We start from the raw sequence: 25779 nt of genomic DNA, 5'->3' as shown, positions 1-25779 counted from the left end.
TTTCTCAACTTACAGTGTGCTCTTTGGGACAGATATATCTTTCTTGTCTAGCCAAACTTTCCCACTATGATTATTAACCCATGTTATTCTCCTTTAATCTGGGCCATTAGTAAATCCATAATACATAAATATGTCATTTTAAATTTCTAAAAAAATTCTGGCCAATCCATAGTATTCAAGCATATTAATGCTATTTCTTATGGTTATAGCCCCATTTCTGATAATAAATTATCATATGTGAAATGAGTCAAGTAATCATAAAAATTTTCTATTTCAGAATATTGAAAATATCTAAATGCTGTCATTTCACAAAGCAGAAATAATTCTCCCAAGTAAAGTGTTATTAATCTACTTTAAAAATCACATGCAGTTGAAAATAGCCATAATGAGAAGTTAAACAAAATCCACAGAGGTAAGTGCATTATTTTCATCGTTTTGTGTTGAATAACTTAAAATTTTAGAAGAAATCAGTTAGGTCCAAAAATATTTCTTTTTAAAAAAATTTTTTTTAACATTTATTTATTTTTGAGACAGAGAGAGAGCACAAACAGGGGAGGGTCAGAGAAAGAGGGAGACACAGAATCTGAAACAGGCTCCAGGCTCTGAGCTGTCAGCACAGAGCCCGATGCGGGGCTCGAACCCACCGACCGCAAGATCATGACCTGAGCCGAAGTCGGACGCTTAACCAACTGAGCCACCCAGGCACCCTGGTCCAAAAATATTTCTAAGTGTGCCTCTATTCTTGACTTTCCTTTAGCAGAATTAATCAAAGATGGTAGCCCTATGAATTATAAAAATCAGTCTGCCTTATCGCCAGTGATGGTTTATTTTGTAGATAGGTGGTACTAAGTCTGTGATAGGATGTAAAAGATAGAGATACGGACAATAATAGCCATAAGCCAAGTGGCATTTCCTACCTTATATGTCATAAATGGCCAGTCAGACTTGGTATCAATATCCCAGAGCAATATCTCACTTAAGCTAAGTACTGTAATTTTTAGTTACTGCTAAGATTATAATTTTTTAATATATTTTTTCCTGTTAAGAAACTAATTTCACTTTGCATTATTTAGGAACTGTGTAGTTCTCTTTGACTCAGTCTTTCTTGAAGTCTTCCACTGGTCAAGAAGGCAGGAAGGCACTGGCCTGATTTGGTTATCAGCTAAGAAGTAGGGCCGAAGTGAGGTTGGAGAAGGTGAAGAGAAACAGATAATCAGAAAAACTCACCACAATAATGGGAGGCCCTGGACCTAGAGGCAAACCAAACATATGTGGGGGTATTTAGTACAAAAACACAAGCAGAAGCCAGACAAGTGAATAGACCAACAGCCCACCATAGTGGCAAGAAGATTACTTAAATTAAAAGCATGTGAACAAACAGCAGCCTAAGAAACACTAGACTTAGGGAGAACATCCTGAAAATGATTAGAAATATTTAAAAAATATATTCTGATTATTAGAATCTCAAAATAGATATGAAGGGAAGCCAAACCTGAAAGTCAGGAAAAAAATGCAGGAAAATGAAACCAAATCAGATAAGAATTCTGAGCAAGACATTTGGCTCTCATGGAAACTCTGTCTTCTTCTTTCTTCAGTTTTCATGCCACTGGTCCTTCATATTGGTAACAGTGCCTCTGTTTCAAGTTTATTTTAACACTGCCTGTGCTAGTACCACAGGCATTAGATAACACTGCAAAGTTCTTTTTTTTTTTAAGTTTATTTATTTATTTTGATAGAGACAGAGACAGTGTGAGTGCATAAGGGGCAGAGAGACAGGTAGAGAGAGAGAATCCCAAACAGGTTCCGTGCTGCCAGCACAGAGCCCAATGTGGGGCTCGAACCCACAAACCCAAGAGATCACTATCTGAGCTGAAACCAAGAGTCAGACGCTTAACCTACTGAGCCACCCAGGCACCCCGTAACATTGCAAAGTTCTTAATTTCAGTGGTTAAGAATATAAATTCACAACTCAATGCAAAAATCATAGAGGCTTACATAATTTATGAAGCCTGTATAACTTTATCTGCATAACTTGTATGCATAAATTGAAAAGTAAATATCACCACATTTGGAAGCATTTTGCACTAGCAGGGTTTAGTATTGAAAGGAACAATCCAAATGACAGCCCTACCTTAGTTTAAAGCTAGGTTCTCTTTTCTGCTTATTATGGATCTTCGATAAGAAATACAATTGCTGAGAAGTCTGTTTTGCTTGCTGTTTGCTATGAGCATTGTGAGACCTTTCCTGAATGTAACCCGCTGTGTAGTAGAATGGGTTGTAAACCTTCCTAAATGTAATGGAATGAGTGGTTGTACATAAACTAACCGGCGTTTCTCGCTTCTGTAAACCTGCTTGCTTAGCACATTCCTCACCTATCCCCTTCCCCTTTTTTTTTTTTTTTTTTTCTCTCCCACCACAAGTAACGGACAAAGCCTTCCCGCCAAAGGACAGACAAAGGACGCCCAATCAGAAAACCACAAATGTCCGTACTTTAAAATCGACTAATCAGGCCCCTCATAATTTGAAACCTTACCTATGCTGTTTGTCCCTGTCTATAAAAACCCTATACCAACTCTGATCGGGGCCTCTTTGCCTCACCGGCAACGAGTGCGCAGAGGTCCAGGTTCGAACCTGCAATAAACGACCCTTGCCGCTTGGCTTTGACTCACGACTCTGGTGGTCTTTTGTGGGAGGTTTTAGAACATCGGGCATTACATTTGGAGGTTCCACCGAGACCTCCCCCGAGCCCACCAGACTTCTGGTCAATGGGTCGTATCTGATTCCGATCGGTAAGTAAGCCGGCTCTAACGTTCTTCCTTTTCTCTCTGATCTGTGCTTCTTCTCTGGAGAACCGGTTCTGTCTGGAAGCTGGTGTGACCCTGGCGGACGCCCTATAGGGCACCCAGCCGGGGTCAGTTGGAGACGTCCACTGACATCTGGGGGCCTCCTTGGCCCATCTGAGGACTTGTTCGGTCCATCTGGGCCTCCTTGGCCCATCTGGGGACCTGTTCGGTCCATCTGGGGCTGCCTGGCCCATCTGGGGACCTGTTCGGTCCAACTGGGGACCTGCTCGGTCCATCTGGGGGCTGCTTGGCCCATCTGGATTCTTTTCTGTGGGCTGCTTACGCCCAACGCGCCTGCGAACTAAATACTTTCATTTTCTCTATGAACCTCTAGAGTGCTAAGAAATATCTCTAGGCGTCTAAAAAAAAAAAAAAAGAAAAACCATCTAGGCATGCCAATTGTTACCGGTATTTTGATGTGATGTATGTCTGTGTGTCTGTCTGTTGAATGGAATGATTGTTGGGAGTCAGGGGCACGCGCCTGACTTACCCTATGTGTAGTCCCACAGCATAAGCTACGGGATTCGAGTGGGCTCTAACCCGATTTCCGCGGTGATCATCATACGGCTTAAGGCGGTCAAAATCTTTTTGATCCGAGCAGGGGGTTTATACCTGCCCGCCCATGCTAAGAGGCACCTAAGTTCCCGCGAGGGACGCGGACGGGCGAGTACGCGAGTGCTTCTTTGTCAGTCTAAAGAGTGCTTCTTTGTCAGTCTAAATGTATTGTCACCCCTGGGCCCTTGTAATTACCGCCGTCCCAGCCATAACCCTTTCTGTTGGGCTGGCCAAGACGGCACCAGAAAGTTGGAACCGCTGCGAAAGATTTTTGTTAGTTCTTGTTTTTCTTTCATGGGTCGGATGTTTTATTGGAATTAAGTGTTTTCTCGGCTGATCAGAATTAATTATTCCATCCTTTGTTTCTCTCTCCTCCTTTCTCAGCTCCCTGCGGCTTTCCTTCCCGCCCCCTGGCCAGCGGCGCCCCCCCTTCTCCTCTCCTCTTCCTCAGAATTATAATATGGGCCAAACGCAGAGCACCCCTCTCTCCCTCCTTCTCGCCAACTTCAGGGACGTAAAAGCTAGAGGACACAGCTTAAGCCTAGACATTCACAAAAGGAAGTTAATTACCTATTGCCGCTCTGAATGGCCCACCTTTGGGGTTAATTGGCCTACAGAAGGAACCTTCTGCCTCCCTCTGGTCCTTAAAGTAAAATCAAAAATTTTCCTACCAGGGAAAGAAGGTCACTCGGATCAGATTCCCTATATTCTGGTGTGGCAAGATTTAGTAAAAAACTCTCCCAAGCCGCCAACTCCAGCTGCACCCTTTGATCTCCCCGACAACCAAGATTTACCTTTCCTTGACCCTCCCCCTTATCAGGTTCCTCCTCGCACTCCGCAAGCTGCCCTTATCCCTGCTGCGCCGGCAGAGCCTCCCATAGCCCAGCCCATAGGAGAACTGGAGAATAGAGAGGCTCAACCCGCGCCCATGCTTAGTGGGGGCGAAGTCCAAGGGCCGGCTGGACATACCCGTAGGCGGGCCCCACGTGAGCCAGGACTCCGCCTTCCTGACTCCACCGTAGCTTTACCCTTACGGGAAATAGGGCCTCCCGATGATACGGGGAATCCCCGACTTCAATACTGGCCCTTCTCTACTAGTGACCTATATAACTGGAAAACCCAGAATGCCCGATTTTCTGACAACCCTAAAGATTTAATAAGTCTCTTAGACAGCGTTATGTTTACTCACCAACCCACCTGGGATGATTGTCAGCAGCTCCTCCGAATCCTGTTCACTACCGAGGAGCGAGAAAGAATTCAATTGGAAGCAAGAAAGCTGGTTCCTGGAGATGACGGCCAACCCACTGCTAACCTTGATCTCATTAACGCAGCTTTTCCCTTGACCCGACCCCCACAGGATGGCTGGGACTACAACACGGCAGAAGGTAGGGGACGGCTGCGCATTTATCGCCAGACTCTAATGGCGGGTCTCCGGGCTGCTGCACGCAAGCCCACTAATTTGGCAAAAGTGTATTCAATAATACAAGGTAAGACAGAGAGCCCTGCCGCTTATTTAGAAAGATTAATGGAAACCTTCAGACAGTATACCCCCATGAACCCCGAGGCCCCCGAAAATCAAGCTGCTGTTGTAATGGCCTTTGTAAATCAAGCAGCCACTGATATTAAAAAGAAACTCCAGAAGCTAGAGGACCTGGAGGGAAAACAGATTCAGGACTTACTCCGTATTGCCCAGCGTGTCTATAATAATAGAGAGACTCCAGAGGACAGGCAACTTAAAGCCACCGAGAAAATGACCAAAGTCCTGGCTACTGTTGTCCAAAAGCCCCTGGATAAACACAAGCCCCTAGATAAGGACCAATGCGCCTATTGCAAAGAAAAAGGCCACTGGGCCCGAGAATGCCCTAAAAAGAAAAAGCCACATCATGGTCAAAAACCGTGGCAGCCAAAAACCACACCCGCCCTCTTCACTCAAGATGCAGAATAGGGGGGACGGGGTTCGGATCCCCTCCCCGAACCTAGGGTAACGCTACAAGTGGAGGGGAACCCAGTTCAATTCTTGGTCGACACAGGGGCACAACATTCGGTCTTGATCAGACCCCATGGAAAAATTTCTGAAAAATCTTCCTGGGTCCAAGGGGCTACTGGAATAAAAAATATCCCTGGACCACCCAAAAAACTGTGGACCTAGGAAATGGGAAGGTTACCCATTCCTTCCTAGTCATCCCTGACAGCCCGTGCCCCTTATTGGGAAGAGACTTACTCACTAAAATGGGGGCCCAGATTCATTTTACGCCAGGGGGCCCCCAAGTGACTGGCCCTCAAAACCAACCCATTACCATACTTACTCTGAGATTAGAAGATGAATATCGACTCCATCAGGGGCCACCCTCACAAAGTCAAAACATAGAGCCCTGGCTCCAGCAGTTTCCGGAAGCATGGGCTGAAACCGGGGGTATGGGATTGGCTAAACATTGCCCAGCTCTATTCATAGAGCTGAAGCCGGGGGCAAATCCAGTTCGGGTCCGACAATACCCGATGTCAATGGAAGCCAAAAATGGCATCACACCACATATCCGTCGCCTCCTAGACTTAGGCATCTTACGTCCCTGCCTCCCTGTTACCAGACCCGGACTTAGATACCCCTCTCCATGACTGCGCTGAGATATTGACACAGGTTCATGGAGTTCGGGAAGATTTACAGGACCATCCGCTGCCAGACGCCGAAGTTACCTGGTTCACTGACGGCAGCAGCTTTATACATCAGGGTCAAAGGTACGCGGGGGCAGCAGTCACAACTGAAACTGAGACTGTTTGGGCAGAGCCTTTGCCAGCTGGCACCTCTGCCCAACGAGCTGAACTTGTGGCCTTAACCAAGGCACTGACTTTGGGAAAAGACAAGAGACTAAATGTGTACACCGATAGCAGATATGCTTTTGCTACGGCCCACATACATGGAGCTATATACAGAGAGAGGGGACTGTTAACTGCAGAGGGGAAAACCATCAAAAACAAGAAATATTGGCTCTTTTAAAAGCACTCTGGCTGCCTAAACGACTAGCCATCATACATTGCCCAGGCCACCAAAAACCGATCACACCGGTGGCCAGAAGAAATAATTTGGCTGACCAGGTGGCCCGAGAGGTGGCCTTACAGGTGGACTGTGCTTTAATGACTACCCTACCAGACCCCGGTCCAGCTAGTTTACCAGAAAGCCCCACCTACACTAAAAAAGACCTAGACTGGATCCAAAAATTGCCTATGACTCAGTGCCTTAACGGATGGTGGAAAGCAGCGGACTGTAGCATAATCCTCCCAGAGGAAATGGGAAATAAAGTCTTATCCAAGATGCACCGAGCCACTCATATGGGCACAAGAAAAATGCAAGACATGCTAGGATCACCATCAAAGACTCTAGGACAAAAATCAAACAGATAGTTACTAGCTGTAAAGCTTGTCAACTAACTAACGCCACCAACCACGGGAAAAACCCTGACTCCAGAACTCGCAGAACCAGGCCGGGAGCCTATTGGGAAGTAGACTTCACCGAGGTAAAGCCTAAACAATATGGATATAAATATTTGCTAATGTTTATAGATACCTTTTCAGGATGGACAGAGGCCTTCCCCACCAAGCATGAGACTGCACAGATAGTAGCAAAGAAGATGTTAGAAGACATCATGCCCAGGTACGGATTCCCTACCCTAATAGGATCAGACAACGGACCAGCATTCGTTTCAAAGGTAATACAAGGGATAGCGTAGTTTATTGGGGCCGATTGGAAACTACATTGTGCATATAGACCCCAAAGTTCAGGACAGGTAGAAAGAATGAATAGAACCCTAAAAGAGACCCTAACCAAATTGACCATGGAGACTGGCGCTAACTGGGTAGTCTTACTCCCCTACGCTCTGTTCAGGGTGCAGAACTCCCCTTACAAACTTGGATTAACCCCCTTTAAAATCATGTATGGAGTGCCCCCCCTATAATTCCCAACCTACAGTCTAATGTGTTAACTGAATTTGATGATCATGAACTTCTTATTTCCCTGAGGGAACTCCAGCACACCCACCAGGAAGTTTGGCCCAGACTGAGAGCCATTTATGAGAACGGGCCCCCTCCTGAGCCGCATCACTACCGACCCAGAGATTGGGTATACGTGCGGAGACACCAGCAAGAGACCCTCCAACCACGGTGGAAGGGACCCTACATTGTGATCCTAACCACACCCACTGCTCTCAAAGTCGACGGAATTGCTACCTGGATCCATTACACCCACGCCCGACCAGCTGATACCTTTGCGGTTCAAAAAGACTTCGTGCCGGAAGCCAACACCGCCTGGACGGTTGACCAGAGTAAGACCCATCCTTTAAAATTGACTCTGCGTCGAAAACCTGACCCCGAAAACCGGCTAAGACCAAAGGCCTGGGTGTTCCATACCAGGACTGTTGCAGCAGCTCCGGACCTACAATGATCGGAGGAACCCTCATTAGCGTACTCCTGCTCACCTCCTACGGACTGATAAGCATTGCAAGTAACCCCCATACACCCTATACTTTAACCTGGGAAATTACTAACCTAGAAACCCATGAAATATATAATGTCACCACTAAGACAGATGTCCCCCTGAATACCTGGTGGCCAGATTTATATTTTAATCTAGAACAAGTCAGTCCGTTAGAAGATATGGAAGGGGGTGAGTGGAGGAAGAAACAGCGAAGGGTGTCAATCAGTAGAAATGGATTTTATGCATGTCCGGGATTTAGGGAACCAGGAAAGATGAAACGCACCTGTGGGGGGATAGAATCTCTCTATTGCGCCGCATGGAGTTGTGTCACAACTAATGATGGGGAATGGAAGTGGAAAGTAACCTCCCAATTCATTGAAATGTCCTATGTCCGACCATGTACTCGCACCAGGTATAATGAAAATTGTAATCTCATCCGTGTGCAGTTCACAGAAGAGGGAAAAAAGGACCCTCGATGGGTTCACGGGCTGACTTGGGGACTCTATTTATATCAGTATCCTCTCTATGGAACCCTCATTCAGATAAAATTAAAGGCACAGCCCAAAGTCCCACCAGTACTAGTGGGACCAAGCCCCATGGGAAAGGGCCTTTGGCCATCCTACTTCTCGCTCTCACATTCGGCCCCTGCATCATAAACAAAAATTATTAATTTTGTCCAAGACAGGTTCAATGCTGTACAATTAATGGTCTTACGAACTCAGTAAAAAACTGAAGATCCAAGATTGGCTCTTTAGGCACAAGAAAAAGGGGGAAATGAAAGGAACAATCCAAATGACAGCCCTACCTTAGTTTAAAGCTAGGTTCTCTTTTCTGCTTATTATGGATCTTCGATAAGAAATACAATTGCTGAGAAGTCTGTTTTGCTTGCTGTTTGCTATGAGCATTGTGAGACCTTTCCTGAATGTAACCCGCTGTGTAGTAGAATGGGTTGTAAACCTTCCTAAATGTAATGGAATGAGTGGTTGTACATAAACTAACCGGCGTTTCTCGCTTCTGTAAACCTGCTTGCTTAGCACATTCCTCACCTATCCCCTTCCCCTTTTTTTTTTTTTTTTTTTTCTCTCCCACCACAAGTAACGGACAAAGCCTTCCCGCCAAAGGACAGACAAAGGACGCCCAATCAGAAAACCACAAATGTCCGTACTTTAAAATCGACTAATCAGGCCCCTCATAATTTGAAATCTCACCTATGCTGTTTGTCCCTGTCTATAAAAACCCTATACCAACTCTGATCGGGGCCTCTTTGCGTCACCGGCAACGAGTGCGCAGAGGTCCAGGTTCGAACCTGCAATAAACGACCCTTGCCGCTTGGCTTTGACTCACGACTCTGGTGGTCTTTTGTGGGAGGTTTTAGAACATCGGGCATTACAGTATTTAAAAAATGAGGGTCATAGTTAATAAAAATGGTTAATATTCATTTTTGGCCTTAATATAAAAGAGAGCAGAGAATTAGATTGGATTTAAACTTTAGAGTGTCCTTGCCCCCTGGATATTCGTTCAGCAAGGCTGTGCATTTTTATCCTTTAGGAATTTAAAAAAGATTCTGCCCTGCTGTCCTGTTCATCTGCTATGATTACCGTACTTTACTAGGAGACTGGTTGATTGTTTTCAAGACTTTAAAGTTGTATTCCAGGGAAGTATCTTTATGTCATAACACCCTTCTATTGTTGTTGATTTTAAATTTTATATTTGACCTTGTGACAATGGAAAATTACATATTCTTAAGCCCTTCTACCTATTTTTCATTAGACAGATGATTCAGAAAGGAGGTGCATTATTAATGCTTCAAGCAATGTCAACTAAATTTTAAAAAGACTTCTGAGTAAAAGATGAGGTAGCTAGTTTGTTTTATTTTATTTTTGTTTTGTTTTATTTAGCCTTCTTGCTTTATTATTTTTTAAATTATTTTGTTTATTTTGAGAGAGTGAGAGAGAGAGAAGGAGCAGAGGAGGGGCAGAGAAAAGCCCAAGCAGGCTGCATGCTATCAGTGCAGAGCCTGTTGTGGAGCTCAAACCCACAAACTGCAAGATCATGACTTGAGCCAAATCCAAGAGTCAGACGCTCAAGCAACTGAGCCATCCAGGTGGTCCTAGTCTTTTTGCTTTAAATTGTGGTGGCCCAGTCAACATCAGGGTCCCTGTTGCCCTGTGGATGTCAGTGGTGTTTGAGGGCCATGATCAAAATCGTGTTCTATCCTATCTCACTGCCCATCTTTGATCTCAAAAGTGTTCATTATTTCTTTGGTCCTAAATGTTTAGCTTAAAATTTTACTCTGGACTTTTCCAGCTAAGTTTCTGTTGGGAGGAAAACTTTTCCTCTATTAGTTTACATCCTTTTGGTTGAGGGCCTGAAGGTTGATTGATATGAGATAGATTAACAGGAAAAGTTTCTTTCGTGGGCACGCAAAAGTACTCAACAAAAAAGCGATTCACTGAATCGCTTAGGATGATTCATCATCCTAAAAAAGAATGAAATCTTGTCCTTTACAACAATGTGGGTGGCTCTAGACAGTACAATGCTGAGTGAAATAAGTCAGTCAGAGAAAGACAAATACCATACAATGTCAATCAGTTGTGGAATTTAAGAAACAAATGAACAAAGGAAAATAAAAGAGACCCAAAAAACCAAACTCTTAACTAAAGAGAAAATAACTGATGGTTACCAGAGGGAGATGGTGGGGGGATGACTGAAATAGGTAAGGAGGATTAAGAGCACATTTATAGTGATGAGCACTGACTAAAATATAGAATTGTTGAATCACTATATTGTACACCTGAAACTAATGAACTCCATATGTTATTTATACATGAATTTTTTTTTAAATGAAGAAAAATATTAAAAATGGACTATATATATATATATATACACACACAAAACATCATCTTTATCTTTATCCATTTATCTATGGATGGACACATGAGTTGCTTCCGTATCTTGGCTATTGTACGCAACGCTGCAATAAACATAGGGATGCACACATCTTTTCAAACTAGTGTTTTTGTTTTGTTTGGGCAAATATTCAATAGTGGAATTACTGGATCATAACATAATTCTAGTTTAAATTTTTTGAGGAACGCTTGCACCATTTTCCACAGTGGCTGCAACAGTTAGCATTCCCACTAGCAGTGCGTGAAGGGTCCTTTTTCTCCACATCCTTGCCAACTCTTGTTATTTCTTATGTTTTTTATTCAAGCCATTCTGACAGGTAAGAGGTGATATCTCACTGTGGTTTTAATTTGTATTTCCCTGACGATGAGTGATATTGAGCACCTTTTCACAGGTCTTATTTTTAATAGTGTAAATATTAAACAATTTAAAAATAATATTAAATTTTGGGGGGCTCCTGGGTGGCTCAGTTACTTAAGTGTCCAACTTTAGCTCAGGTCATGATATGGTACATGGGTTGAAGCCCCGCATCAGCTCCGCACTGACAGTGTGGAGCCCATTTGGGATTCTCTCTCTCTCCCTTTCTCTGTCCCTGCCCCACTTGTGCTCTCTCTCTCTCAAAACTAAATAAATAAGCTGTAAAAAGAATATTACATTTTTTATAGCTTAAAGTATTTTTAAAGTATTTTTAGTTTCAGCTTTATTAGTAACTACTGAGGAAGGATAAGAAGCACATAGGATTAAGTTATTTCCCTAAAGGAATTTATAATATGGCTGAGAATATGAGGCCAATGAAAATAGATACCTCTAAACTACTTATCCCAGAGCAGCGATTATTAATGCAATGGGCAGTTGGGGAGAAGAGATCATCTGCATGATTGAGAAGGTTGAGATTAAGAAAGGTAAGCATCGAGGGAAGCAGAAGGTATGAAGGGTTTCATAGGCAGAAGAGTAAAAATAGAACAGAAGAGATGGAGGGGAAAAAAAAACCAGATATGATTTCAGATTCCCACATGGTTGGAGCAAACCTCCTTAGCTAAGCCCAGAGAATCTTTTTAGTAAGCACGCTCAGTTTGGGGATAGCGGTACCTTCTGCTCCACTATTTTCTCACTCTCGATAATTTTTACTTTCTTATTTATAAAAATCAGTGTGATAGAATTTAGCTGGAATGACTCATGAAAATACTGAATTGAATTCTAAATATTAACTCCTTTAATTAGTCACAAAATAAAATAAAATGATTACATATGATTTAGATATATCAACTTGGGAGAGGGACTTTTTCTAATATTGTAAAAGTGTTATTCTTGACTCTGCCACTAACTTGTCATCTGACCTTATTTACTGATCCTTAGTTATGTCATTAATAAAATAAGAGTATTGAATGACATGATTCCTAAGGTCCCTCTGTATCCTAAACTTCCTGGAGTCTATTGTATACCTTTCTAAATATTAGATAACCTAATATTTTTAAAGTCATTTTTAATCACTAAATCACTTTAATCACTTTAATCACTAAATCACTTTATCACTAAATCACTAAATCACTTTAATCACTAAAGTGAATTTTAATCACTTTAATCACTTTGATTTTTAATCACTGTGATTTTTAAAGTTCTTACTAATTCGAAGAGATACATGCACCCTGATGTTTATAGTAGCATTATCAACGATAGCCAAATTATGGAAACAACCCAACTGTCCATCTATAATGAAGAGGATATAGATGCAATGGAAATCTACTCGTTTATAAAAAGGAGGAATTTTTGTCATTTGCAACAATGTGGATGGAACTTGAATATATTATGCTAAACGAAGTAAGTCAGTCAAAGAAGAATTCCATATGATTTCACTCATATGTAGAATTTAAGAAATAAAATAGAGGGGCGCCTGGGTGGCTCAGTCAGTTAAGTGTCTGACTTCGGCTCAGGTCATGATCTCGCGGTTCGTGAGTTCAAGCCCCACGTCGGGCTCTGTGCTGACAGCTCAGAGCCTGGAGCCTGTTTCGATTCTGTGTCTCCCTCTCTCTGACCCTCCGCTGTTCATGCTCTGTCTCTCTCTGTCTCAAAAATAAATAAACCATAAAAAAAATCTTAAAAAAAAGAAATAAAATAGATAAACATAGTAGGGGGGAAAAAAGAGGCAAGCCAAGAAACAAACTCTTGACTGTAGAGAACAAACTGCCGGTTACTGGAGGGGAGGGGGACAGGGGAGTGGGTTAAATAGGTGATGGGGATTAAGGAGGGCACTTGTGATGAGCACTGGGTGTTATATATATGTAAGTGATGAATCACTAAATTCTACACCAGAATCCCGTATTACACTGCATGGTAACCAACTGAAATTTAAATAAAAATTTGTAGAAAAAAAAATAAAGTCCTTGTGTGAGATGTCAAATGATAGCTTTTGAAATAATACTTACATTTTGGCCCACTTATCTAGTTCTTCTTCCAGATATGCTTTAACCATTTTTGGTTGCAGGCCAAGAGAATTGCCCAAGAAATAGATGGCATTTTCATCCTTATTCACTAAAGATAAATCAACTGAAACAGAAAGAAATGAAAAAAATGCATATTCAATTAATTAACCTTCTTCCATTTGGCATTGTTAATCCAGTACAAATAATTAATGTAATTAACTCCAATAAGGATAATAAATAACTTATAATTCTTCCCAAAGATAATATCACATTCTCAGGAAAATAATTATTCTTTTACATTTATATTTTAAAATATAATTTAAACATATAGACTTTTATTGAGAGCTCTCATATTTATTGTGCTCCACAAGGAAGTCTAAATTAGCAACTATACCCGATCATAAATGGACGAAGGCAAAGAAAAAATGTTAGAAGCAGAATTTTTATAGGAAGTATATCAGCCCATCTAGTCATACTAGAAATTTACCAGAGTCTAAGCAAGTATTCACCCTCTTCAATAACTGGTGTTGAAGATAAGGCAAATAAAAAAAAAAATTAAAGGAGTACTTACATATCTGAAGTAGATATATTAGATTTATACATTTTGTCACTCTATATATCTATATGCATATATTAATATATACATATGCAAAGATTGTTCTCTGTATCTATGTCTCATTCACATAAATCAGAATTTTAGTGATTTGTCTATCTTACAACTCTCCTTTGACTGCAACAAATGCAGTTTCACTAGCAAACCAATTCATGTCTGAAGACTCAACGTGTTCCATGCAGGTCAGCCTCAGCAATGACCCAGCATGAGTAGCCAATCACACGTATCTCTGTTCCCATTGTCTTGTCTTGTTCTTTCATTGCTGATGCTTTTACACACAAATAAATAGTGGGCTGCTCATATCTAGACAGTCATGTTTAGTGTGCTCAATGTGAGAGAAAAACAGAATTATAAACGAAATTATCTTGTCCCATGCCAGACAAAAGTATGCTTCCCCATTTCCTTTCCCCATCTTTGTTGAGTTGGTTGTTTAAAAAGTCTCAAAACACATCAAATGGCTTTGAGAATTCAATTGGCATTGTGTAATATGGCAGAATAGAATATCCAGGAAATATATTTTATAAAAACCCACGACAATAGATTGCCTACCACTCTCCACCTGAGTCGCATTGGATCTGTGCAACATGAAAGACAAGCAGAACTTTAATCCTTGGGGCCTAGGCTTCTCTTGTGCCAGAAAAATGTTAAATATGTTTGTTATTAAACACTGGTGTTCTTGGCAGTGATGGGATTTAAAACTGCGCATTTTACACCAAAATATGGCACCTGGGCATACTAAATATTTTCAGCTGAGAGAATTTGAGAAATGGAAAGACCTTCTGACTTTCCCCCAAGGAGGTCATAAAACCCTCCTGTGAGAGATGCCCTCCCTATATATCTTTATCTCCAAGACACTGAGAGTAATTGAAAGAAATAGGCCTTACTGTTCCCCCAGTTTTCTACTCTTAGCTCATACCCTTCATTATCTTGTCACATTCCTCCATGACCTTTCAGTCTTCATCAAACCTAGCATTAAAAACTCAGGTTTAACTGCTTCTTCAGATCTGCATTTCCTGTTGAAGTCTCCTCTGTCATGTAAAACTTGTAATTAAAAAAAATGTATGCTTTTATTGTGTTAATTTGTCTTTTGTTACAGGGCTTTGGCCTGGAACTTAAAAGGGTAAAGGAAAAAGGTATTCTTCCTTCCCTACAGCAGCATAGGGTGCTAACAGAAAAAGGACAAGGCCTCCAAGGGTTGAAGGAAAAGCAGGTGAACCAACTTGGTAAAACTGCTTTCCATAAGACTGAGAGAAGGAAGGAATGTATCCTCTGCAAGTGGCTCCACTAAAGATTACAGGCATGACAGAAACCTGGTCTAGTCCCCAGGTGTCCCCAGATTGATGGAAAGGAGAGGCTGCTGCCAGTGAAGCCACTTGCTCTCAAATGGCCATAGATGCGGGGCAAGGGGGGTGAAGACAGTTCACCACAGACCTGTTCCTAGGGATAGCAAGAGGCCTCCACAAATTTCTGGACCCCTAGGAAGAGCGAAGGCAAATTCCCAAATAAAGGAACCAAGATTTTCCATCAAATTTTGTAGGTGTCAAATTTGATTCCATTTTCAAAAAGTGAAAAATGAAAAACTATACCATTTTCAAAAATGAAAACCTACACCATTTTTGTACCTCCAGTGTGAGACTGCAAATTATATCCCTTGCTATATATTTTAATTGATGTACCATGGCTCAAATTTCAAGTAAGTATTCAAATAAGTACAGTAATCCAGACCATTGGGAAGATATTAATAAGGATGACTTTTTTGGGGGAAAAAATATGTATTTACTTATTTAGAGAGAGACAGAGAGAGAGAGACAAAGAGAAAGAGAGAAAGTACAAGCAGAAGAGGGGCAGAGAGAGAGAGGGAGAGAGCGAATTCCAATCTCATGAACCATGAGCCGAAATCACAAGCTAGACACTTAACTGACTGAACCAGCTAAGTGCTCCAAGAATGACTTTTTTAAAAAAAAAATTTTAATGTTTGTTTATTTTTGAGAGAGAGAGAAAGAGAGACAAAGACAGAGTGCGAGCAGGGGAGGGGCAAAGAGAGGGAGATACAGAATCAGAAGCAGGCTCCAGGCTCGGAGCTGTCAGCACAGAGCCCGGTGAAGGGCTTGGACTCACGGACTGTGAGATCATGGCCTGAGCTGAAGTCGGACACTTAACTGGTAAGCCACCCAGGCGCCCCCTAGAATGACTTTTTAATTGCACCAAATAAAAGATCCTCCTTCTCATAGTGATCTCTCATTCCTCTTAAGTCTAATGAACCTTGGGAACTAGCTTATTTTCCTAGTTGGATTCTGTAGAATAATTATAAACTCACTTTATTTTTCTCACACCACTGCCCTTCAAACAAGTTTTACTTAAGATGCATTCATCTCCCTGTGTGATATCTCCTACAGGTCTCACACTTGTAGGTATTACAGATGCATTTTCTTCTCTCTCTCTCTCTCTCTCTTTCTCTCAGCACTGCCATAATGGTTTGTATTCTTGGAGAAAAGGGAGAATAAAGCTAGCAATGTGAGAAGGGCTATTAGGACCTAAGTTTGGGAAGAACCACCTCCCACCTTCATACATATATACTGTACAACCATGGCCCTCCCCTGTTCACTAGCCTGTAACCAACTATGAGAAACAGTAGCTATGGTAGGTCAGAGAGGGGGGATGCATTGGAGAGGAGAAATTCATAAATGAATTTCCTATTGCAATGCCTTTCAACAAATACTCAGTATGTTTGGAGCATCCAGTTAATGTTATCAAAGTTGGCCAAATATTGATCTAATTGCAAATATACTGTCGGATAACAGTACTAGCTGTTCTTTGAAAGAAATGAAGTATTATCTTACAACCATATATACATAGGTATAATACTTTTTAAACTAGTTAAGATAATCTATTCATGAAATGATAATTTTAAAAAGACAAATATAAAACTAGACATTTATGATCTTTATATATTTTATTTGGATTTATGTACTAATTTATCACATCAGGAACTTTACAAAAATACAGTGCCTAAGCTTGATACAGAGACTCCAATTTAATTGGTCTGTATAGGGCCTGGAGGTAGACACTATTTTAAAGTCTTTCCAAATAATTCATTATATGGCCACATTTCAAAAGTCCTGGCATCAGCCCCCATATGAAAAACAAAACAAAACCAAAACTGAGATTTCCCAAGTTTAACTGATTTCTTCAGGTCACAGAAGATACCTAACTTTTAACTTAATGTAGTATGTCATTATTATAATTTACAATTTTATTAGTCCACTTAAAGTAAAATACATGTGAAATCATTCTAAAGCAAGGTTAGTTAATTATAAAGTAATTTTAATATTTTCCTTATTATAAATTAAAGAGGAAACCTAGAAGTAACTGAAAAACAGAAATAAATTCCAAAGATTTAAAAAATGACTAGTTTATGTAAAGAATATTTTCTAAAGTAAATTTTATATAAAAAGGAAGTCAAGCGTTAATGGTTTTGTTTCTAAGGTGACAGTGTGTATCTTTGTTATGTATGCCAGGGGATACTATATGCACGTAAACTGACATAAACTGAGAGTGTCAGTGTGTGAAGTAAATCTAAATATTTCCTTTCAGCATTGCAAATTTTGTTTAGTTAATTCTGTAGAATTTTAATGTTTATTATCAGAATATTATTAGATACTTATTGATTGGAATAAAATACTAGTTTGGTAACATATTCTGCTCTAATTTTTTCAAATAATAAATTTCACTCTTTTTAAATATAGCTAGTTTTAATTGATGCTTTTCTCTTGAACTCCTGGGTTGGCTCCTGTGACTGATAGATTTTCATCATAAATTCTTCTTTTTGTCTGCAGTAATGGGAAAAAAAAAAGAAAGAAACATCTCTGTGAAAGTTAACCCCCACCAGAAATATATTTGTTTGTTTGTTTTGAAAGACTTTATATTTAAGAGTTTGTTTCCTCCATATGTGTATGAAAAAATGAAACCCTTTACCCAGCAAAGGGACATTAGATAGGTAGGTTTATGGGTGTAATGCCCGAAGTTCCTAAACCTCCCACAAAAGACCACCAGAGTCGTGAGTCAAAGCCAAGCGGCAAGGGTCGTTTATTGCAGGTTCGAACCTGGACCTCTGCGCACTCGTTGCCGGTGACGCTAAGAGGCCTCGATCAGAGTTGGTATAGGGTTTTTATAGACAGGGACAAACAGCATAGGTGAGGTTTCAAATTATGAGGGGCCTGATTAGTCGATTTTAAAGTACGGACATTTGTGGTTTTCTGATTGGGCGTCCTTTGTCTGTCCTTTGGCGGGAAGGCTTTGTCCGTTACTTGTGGTGGGAGGGAAAAAAAAAAAAAGGGGAAGGGGATAGGTGAGGAATGTGCTAAGCAAGCAGGTTTACAGAAGCGAGAAACGCCGGTTAGTTTATGTACAACCACTCATTCCATTACATATCAGACTACATTTAGGAAGGTTTACAACCCATTCTACTACACAGCGGGTTACATTCAGGAAAGGTCTCACAATGCTCATAGCAAACAGCAAGCAAAACAGACTTCTCAGCAATTGTATTTCTTATCAAAGATCCATAATAAGCAGAAAGAGAACCTAGCTTTAAACTAAGGTAGGGCTGTCATTTGGATTGTTCCTTTCAATGGGCATTACTGCAGTGCTGTGCTGATTAGAAATCCTAGGCTAAAACTTTAACCTACTATGACTGTTTATTTGACAAATCTGAGCTAAGTTTTTATTTATTTTAAAGAAGGAATTCTGTTCTCAAATTCAGGAAGAAAAAGAAAAGAAAAAAGGAAAGAAAGAACAATTTTTAAAAAGACCCTCCTCAAAGAGATACAATGTTTTTGCAGATTAGTGAACACGAAATTATTGCTGATTGTATTATAATCATTAATGGAAAGCATAGGGATTCAAGCTGTGTTTGTTTCATTCGTGTTTTGATTATTTGGAACCCTGGTAATACCGATAAGATTGTAAGCAGATGATATGAATTTATTGGATAAGAACTATCTAATTGTAAAATTGTCTCAGTCTAAATACTTGTGGTACTAATATGACTGGATTCGGGTTGTTATAGTTGTTGGCAGTACTGAATCCAATCTTGGCAATTTGGAATACTGCTGAACTGAAATTGATGCTTAAGTCTATAAGTCTCTGAGACGATAGTCCTCTGAGGAACTAGATCAAAATTTTATCAAAAAACAAATAATCTCCAGATGAAAACCAATGGGGGGCCAAGACCAATCCCTCTTATTACATGACACCTAGGGTACTGCATCTCAAAATTCCCAAGGACCAGTTCTGGTTCTGGTCATCAGAATGAAAAACTAGCTTGCTCAGGGTTCCTGGGTGGCACAGTTTGTTGAGCTTTGGACTTCGGATCAGGTCATGATCTCATGGTTCATGGGTTCCAGTCCCATATCCGGCTCTGTGCTGACAGCTTGGAGCATGGAACCTGCTTCAGATTCTGTTATCTCCCTCTATCTCTCTGCCCCTCCCCCACTCACTCTCTGCCTTACTAAAATAAAATTTAAAAAAAAAAAAACATTAAAAAAACTAGTTTGCTAACATAATCTTCAAAAAAGTTTTAGAATAAATGTTTTTTCCTCAAAGTATTGTTTAGATTTAATATGTTTTTTTTTTTTTTTCTTGTACTACAGAAAAATACTTCTGGCCTTCTATATTTTAGAAAAATCTAAGACAAAATTTGACATGGGAAAGTACATCCTGACACACTGAATGTAAGTAAAATACATTGAGTAGCATTTTAGAATCTGAGGAGTTTGAAAAATAAATGATAGTAAGTATACTGGGGAAGAAAACCAGAATTTGAAATGCCACCAAATTGGCATTGAGTTTCTCATTTTCTTTCTACTTCTGAGGAATCTCTCAGGGTTTGCTTTCAAAGAGAGACAGAAACTCCAAGTTTTGTAGTGAGTGTGAACTATAAGAACTCCAAGAGAAGCCCACTATCCCTATTTCTGAAGAGTTACAAAGAGAATCACTAAGGGCCAGAGAGACAGAGAGAGTGAGAGTGGTAGAAATCTTGTTGGTGAAAGGGCGGGCCTACGCCGGCCAACTCCATCTTGTTCTGTGTCCTTCACCTTGACCACACCTCCTCCCCTTGAGTAACCCCCCCACCCCCCGCCTCACCTGCCTAACAGGACTCGGACCCTTCCCCAGCCAATTGGCTGAGGCCATAGCCATTACCTCACCAACTGCCCCTAGGCCCCAATAAAACCTTTGTCCTTTTGAAACTTGCTCTCTCCCTGGTATCTCACCACTTGCGTCGGTGCAGGTAGGGGATTGAGCTCAAGCTAGCTCGAATAAAGGCTCTTTTGCTTTTGCATTGGAGTCGGCTCCCTGGTGGTCTTTGGGGATCACGAATTCTGGGCATAACATTGGCTTTTCTCTTTTTTCTTTCATTTATTTCTGTTCTCTTCCACAGTAACCACTAGTCAATTCTGTGACAGTGGCAGCAGTTATAATAACAGTAGTTGCACAGGAACCCAAATCACTGAGAAAGGAAACCCTTCCCTCTAACTAGAGAAAGGATGGTTCTAAGAATGTGGGATAACTCTAGTTGTTTTGTTTTCTCCCTGTCCTCTTGCTTCTGGTACCCAGAAGCAAGCATAGTCATATGCATAACAAAAAGGATCAATTAAAATGCCCATTTTCTAGCCAGAGGAAAATGAAGATGGACCCTGGGAAGCAAGAAATTGTTAGGCCTATTGCAAAGAGAGAGCTTAAGAAAATGATCATATACCTTTGTACATGAACTTTTGAGCTCACCCATGTACTGTGCCTGAATGGATCTAAATCTAAGTGATTCAACAAAATTTGAGAATTGAACCTAGATTCTAAATTGGTGTTTGAGTGTCATATATACAGGAAAGATCCAAATAATACTGCAAAGGCTTTGAAAACTGAATTACCATTGGAACTACCATCCACAGAAGGTGAGTAGGAACTTGCAAACAACTTATCTGAGTAGATTGCTTGCTAAAGCAAACCAAAGGAAATGAACAATATCAACATTCTTGATAGGATTTAAAATGACAAAGACTTATAGGGTAATACCAAAATGTCTAGAACACAATATAAATTTACTCAACACAAGATGAACCAGAACCGTCTCAACATATCTTAATGGAAAAGAAAATCAATGGACATCAAACCCAAAACAACACAGATATTGGAATTATCAGACAAGACCATAAGGTAGCTATTATAACTATACTCCAAGACGTAAGGGAAAGTACTTTTGAAATGAATATAAAAAAAATAAAAAGTTTCAGCAGAGAAGTAAAATATTTTAAAAAGAAACAAACTGAAACTTTAAAACTGCAAAATACAATAAATGAAATTTTTGAGAAATTCCAAAATGGACTCGAGAGCAGAATGAACATGACAAAGGAAAGAGTCCTTGAACTTGTAGACAGATCAAAGAAATTATCCAATTTTTACATCAGAGGGGGGAAAAAAAAGAAATTGTAAGAAAATGAATACAATCTCAAGAATATGTAAGCCAATACCAAAAGGTATAATATTTGTATTATTGGAATATCAGAAGAAAAGGAAGAAGAATGGGATGCAAAAATGTTTTAAGAAATAATGGTTAAAAATTCCTCAAATTGCTCAAAAATTTAAACTTGCATACTTAAAAATCTCAGTGAACTCCAAGGAGGATAAACTCAAATAAATGCATGCCCCAAAGAGGTTAGAGGTTAGAATAAGATACTCTTAAAAACTGAGAACAAACTGAGGGTTGATGGGGGGGTGAGAGGGAGGGGAGGGGAGGTGATGGGTATGGAAGAGGGCATCTTTTGGGATGAGCACTGGGTGTTGTATGGAAACGAATTTGACAATAAATTTCATATATTAAAAAAAAAAAAACAAATAAATGCATGCCCAGACACATTATAATCAAACCGCTGATAATTTAAGACAAAGAAAAATCTTTAAAGCAACCACAGACATTGGTCCTATGTCTATTGGGGACCAATAATTCTAATGATGACAATTTCTCATCAAATAACGAGGAGGACAGAAACCAATGGACCGAAATTTTTAAGAAGTGACTGAAAGAAAATAATTGTCAGCACAGAATTCTATGTCTGGCAAAAATATTCTTCGGAAATGGAGGCATAATAAAGACATTTTCAGGGGAAGGAAAATGAAGAAAAACCTTTGGCTGTAGATCTGTCTAAAAGAAATACTAAGGGAAGTTCTTTTGGGTGAGAAGAAATAATACTAGAGGGAAGTTTGGACGTTAGGAATGAAGGAAAAGCAACATAAGTAGTAGATATCTAGGTAAATGTAAAAGACTCTTCTTTAATATTTTTAAATATACATGATATACAGTTATACATATTGAAAAGAAAAAATGAAAACGGTATCTGTTTGGGTTTTCAGAGTTTGTAGATGTAAGATATATATAACAACTATGACATAAAAAGATGAGAAAGAGAGCTAATTATATAATTTTAATTTTCTACATCCTATTTGAAGTGATAAAATATTGTTTCTAAATCAAGTAATGAGTTTAAATAGATATTTAATATAGATTAATAACTATTAATTAATATATTATATATAATGTATATTTTATATTATATATTTTTAATCTCTAGAGCAACCAGTAAATCAAACCAACAAAAACTACACAAAAAGATATAATACAAAACTTAATATGTAACTTAATGTGATACCAAAAAAATATAGATATCATCAAAGCAAAGGCAAGAAAGGGGGAAAGAAATAAAGGAAAATTGACACAAAACAAATAATAAAATGGTAGATCTAAACCTACACCTGTCAATAATTACATTACACATAAAGAGTCTGAATATGCCAATGAAAATTCATTGCCAGAGTGAATTTAAAAAGAGACCCAACTCTGTTCTATCTATAAGTAGACAGTCTATTTTTCAATTGCAATGATATGGGTAGGTGGAAAAAGATATGCTAAGGAAACACTGATCAAAATGAACCTAGATTAGTATATTAATATCAGACAAGGAAGACTACAGAGTAAAGAAATTACCAGGGATAAAGTAGAACATTACATAATGATAATGTATCAATTCAATAAGATATAACAATCTCAAATGTGAATGCATCTAACACCAGAGTTATTTCTCCCAGTTAACAGTTTATTCATTGAATAATTAACTCAGGTTTGTTCAATCAGTATTTAAAATATTTCTCGAATCTCTTCCCTTTTTTCACCTCCAATGCATTTACTTTGATTTTTTCAGTTCCTTTTGGATTTCTGAAAAAAATATTCTACCTCATTTCCTTAATTCTACTTTTGCCTTCTTCAATATGAGTCTGCAGTCTTGATGAAATGATATTAGTAACATTAATATACAATTTTGTGGTTCCAAGCTTAAACATTTTCCACAGCTATGAATAAACTCAGCAGAAATTCAAACATTACTGGGCAGTTAAAGAAAGAAAGAAAGAAAGAAAGAAAGAAAGAAAGAAAGAAAGGAAGAAAGAAAGAAAGAAAGAAAGAAAGAAAGGAAGAAACACCCACATGCGAACACACACACACACACACACACACACGCAAATTTTCTTAATTCTTCAGCAACTATGCTTTCTCTTGCTTGTGTGTTTACAAATGCTGTTCTTTCTGAGGGATAAGACCTCACTGGCCACCTCCACCTTAGGGTCTGCCTAGATGACTCCCATTCATACAAAGAGAAATAACATAGCCCTTGCTTTCAGGGAACAATTAGTCTAATACAAAAGAAAAGACAAAATTACAAGTAGGTCCATGGGGTGCCTCGGTGGCTCAGCCGGTAAAGCATCCGACTCTTGGTTTCCGCTCAGGTCATGATCTTGTGGTTGGTGAGTTCGAGCCCTGCATCGGGCTCTGTGCTGACAGCTCAGAGCCTGGACCATGCTTAGGATTTTGTGTCTCCCTTTCTCTCTGCCCCTCCCCTGCTCATGCTCTGATTCTCTCTCTCTCTGGTAAAAATAAATAAACATTTACAAAAATTTTTTAAAAAGATTACAAGTCCACAAAATTGCATAATGCAAGTGCAATGAGAAATTCAAAATGTCTACGAAATCAAATTTTTAACTAAGAAATATTCTTACTTTTTTTCTTATAGAAATTATATATATATAAATCATTAGAATCCTATAGTCATAAATATAGCTGGATAAAACTTTTATTTAACATGTTAGCTACTATTAAATAAAGGATTATACTTTATGCTAAAAAGCATACTTTCCCATATTTCATTCACTGATACCTCATACTTGTCACTAACTTCTGAGCCTAACAATAGTTAAACTGAAGAGGCTCTATTATATTACATGGAACCCCTGGAGACAAACTCAAGCATGGCAGTTTTCTATGCCAATTGTATCTAACAGGATAATATCATAAAGTCATAGTAATGGTAGATCTTGTTTGGAGAGCATTCAATTTAACTTATTAAAGTTGAATGACAATTTTCTCATCTTTCCTGAACATATGATAAAATTGAAAGAGGGGAATATTTGAGGATGAAAGAAACAGTGATAGGAATACCATTGAAATAACTTTCTAGGTCCAAGACGGAGCTGCTTCTGCCCAGGATGATACATCAGCATGGAAACTTAGGTGACTTTCCTAGTCCCTATTAATGTTCTGCTTGACCAGGAAGGCAGTACATACTGTCAGCCAATCCTAATGCCAAGCAAACTCTGGACTCTATATTTATTTCCTTATTCCTTCTTGCCCCAAACAAGTTTCACTATGTGGCCCCACCAAATCAGGCATTTTCTATTTTTCTCTTCCTTGTTCTTTATTCTTTGTCCTATAAAAGCTTCCTGCCTCCCACCCCATTTTGCAGTTCCCTGGACCCTAGGGAATGGAAATTGTGAGTTTCAGGAAGTGTTAAATAAAGTCTGTATCATCTAAATTGTCTTCCTTATCATTTTTAAGCAACTCTTTGTGTAAAACTACTCTCAAACACAAGTTACTTGCAGGGCGTTTTCTGATTTAATGATCTATATAGAGCAAAATAGTAACAGGTCTGGTAGATTACTGGCCACTTGGAGCTGGGGATGTAAAAAGGGAGTAAAGACTCAGGTTGTGGTGATGATCATCAAACTATAAGCACCTATTGAACTATGCACTTAAAAACATTTTTTTAATGTTTATTTACTTTTTGAGAGAGAGAATGAGAGAAAGAGACAGAAGCAAAGGAGGGGCAGAGAAAGAGAGAGGGAGACACAGAATCTGAAGCAGGCTCCAGGCTTTGAGCTGTCAGCATATAGAGACTGATGTGGGACTTGAACCCATGGACCATGAGATCATGACCTGAGCCAAAGGCAGACACTTAACTGACTGAACCACCCAGGTGCCCCAAACTGTGCACTTAAAATACTAAATGATATAAGTCAGACAAAGAAAGAAAATATTGTATGATATCACTGATATGAAGAATTGAATAAATAAATAAATAAATAAATAAATAAATAAATAAATAAAAATGAACTGATAGATACAGAGACAGATTGGTGGTGGTTGCCAAAGGCGACAGGTGTGGGGTAGGCAAAATAGGTAAAAATAGTCAAAAGGTACCAACTCTCAGTTATAAGATAAGCAAATCCTGGGGGTATCTTGCAGAGCATAAAACAAAGTGGATTCTATGGTATAGAAATTCCAACTCAATAGAGTAGTTTCTTTTTTAAGTAAGCTCTATGCCCAACATGAAGCTTGAGCTCATGACCCTGAGATCAAAAGTCCCATGCTCTACTGACTGAGCCAGTCAGGTTCCCTTAGAGTAATTTTTGAAAAACTAATAGCTTTGAGTCAAGACAACTGGAGAAGGAGTCCCAAAATTTGGAATCGATTTCTGGTTATATCGTCCAGCTACATGGACTAGGCAAATTCATTTAGAATTCCTTACAGGGGTGCCTGGGTGGCCTAGTCAGTTAACCGTCCGACTTCAGCTCAGGTCATGATCTCATGGTTTGTGA

The 25779-nt window shown here is 39.5% G+C and overlaps 1 protein-coding gene across 3 annotated transcripts in view; it reads right to left on the bottom strand.

The window, feature by feature from the left end:
• Positions 1 to 25779, bottom strand: part of KYNU (kynureninase) — a 121017-nt gene that overhangs the window by 85424 nt on the left and 9814 nt on the right. For all 3 annotated transcript variants that reach the window (XM_045479688.1, XM_045479685.1, XM_045479687.1), the window contains exon 3: positions 13194 to 13314. In XM_045479688.1, the coding sequence (XP_045335644.1) occupies positions 13194 to 13314 (121 nt within the window). The remainder of the gene's footprint in view (positions 1 to 13193; positions 13315 to 25779) is intronic.

Source organism: Leopardus geoffroyi, chromosome C1 (genome assembly GCF_018350155.1).
Source record: "Leopardus geoffroyi isolate Oge1 chromosome C1, O.geoffroyi_Oge1_pat1.0, whole genome shotgun sequence".
In the NCBI taxonomy this organism is placed as follows: Eukaryota; Metazoa; Chordata; class Mammalia; order Carnivora; family Felidae; genus Leopardus; species Leopardus geoffroyi.
Note: the sequence above shows the minus strand (reverse complement) of the source record. Positions and strands in the feature narration are given on the sequence as shown.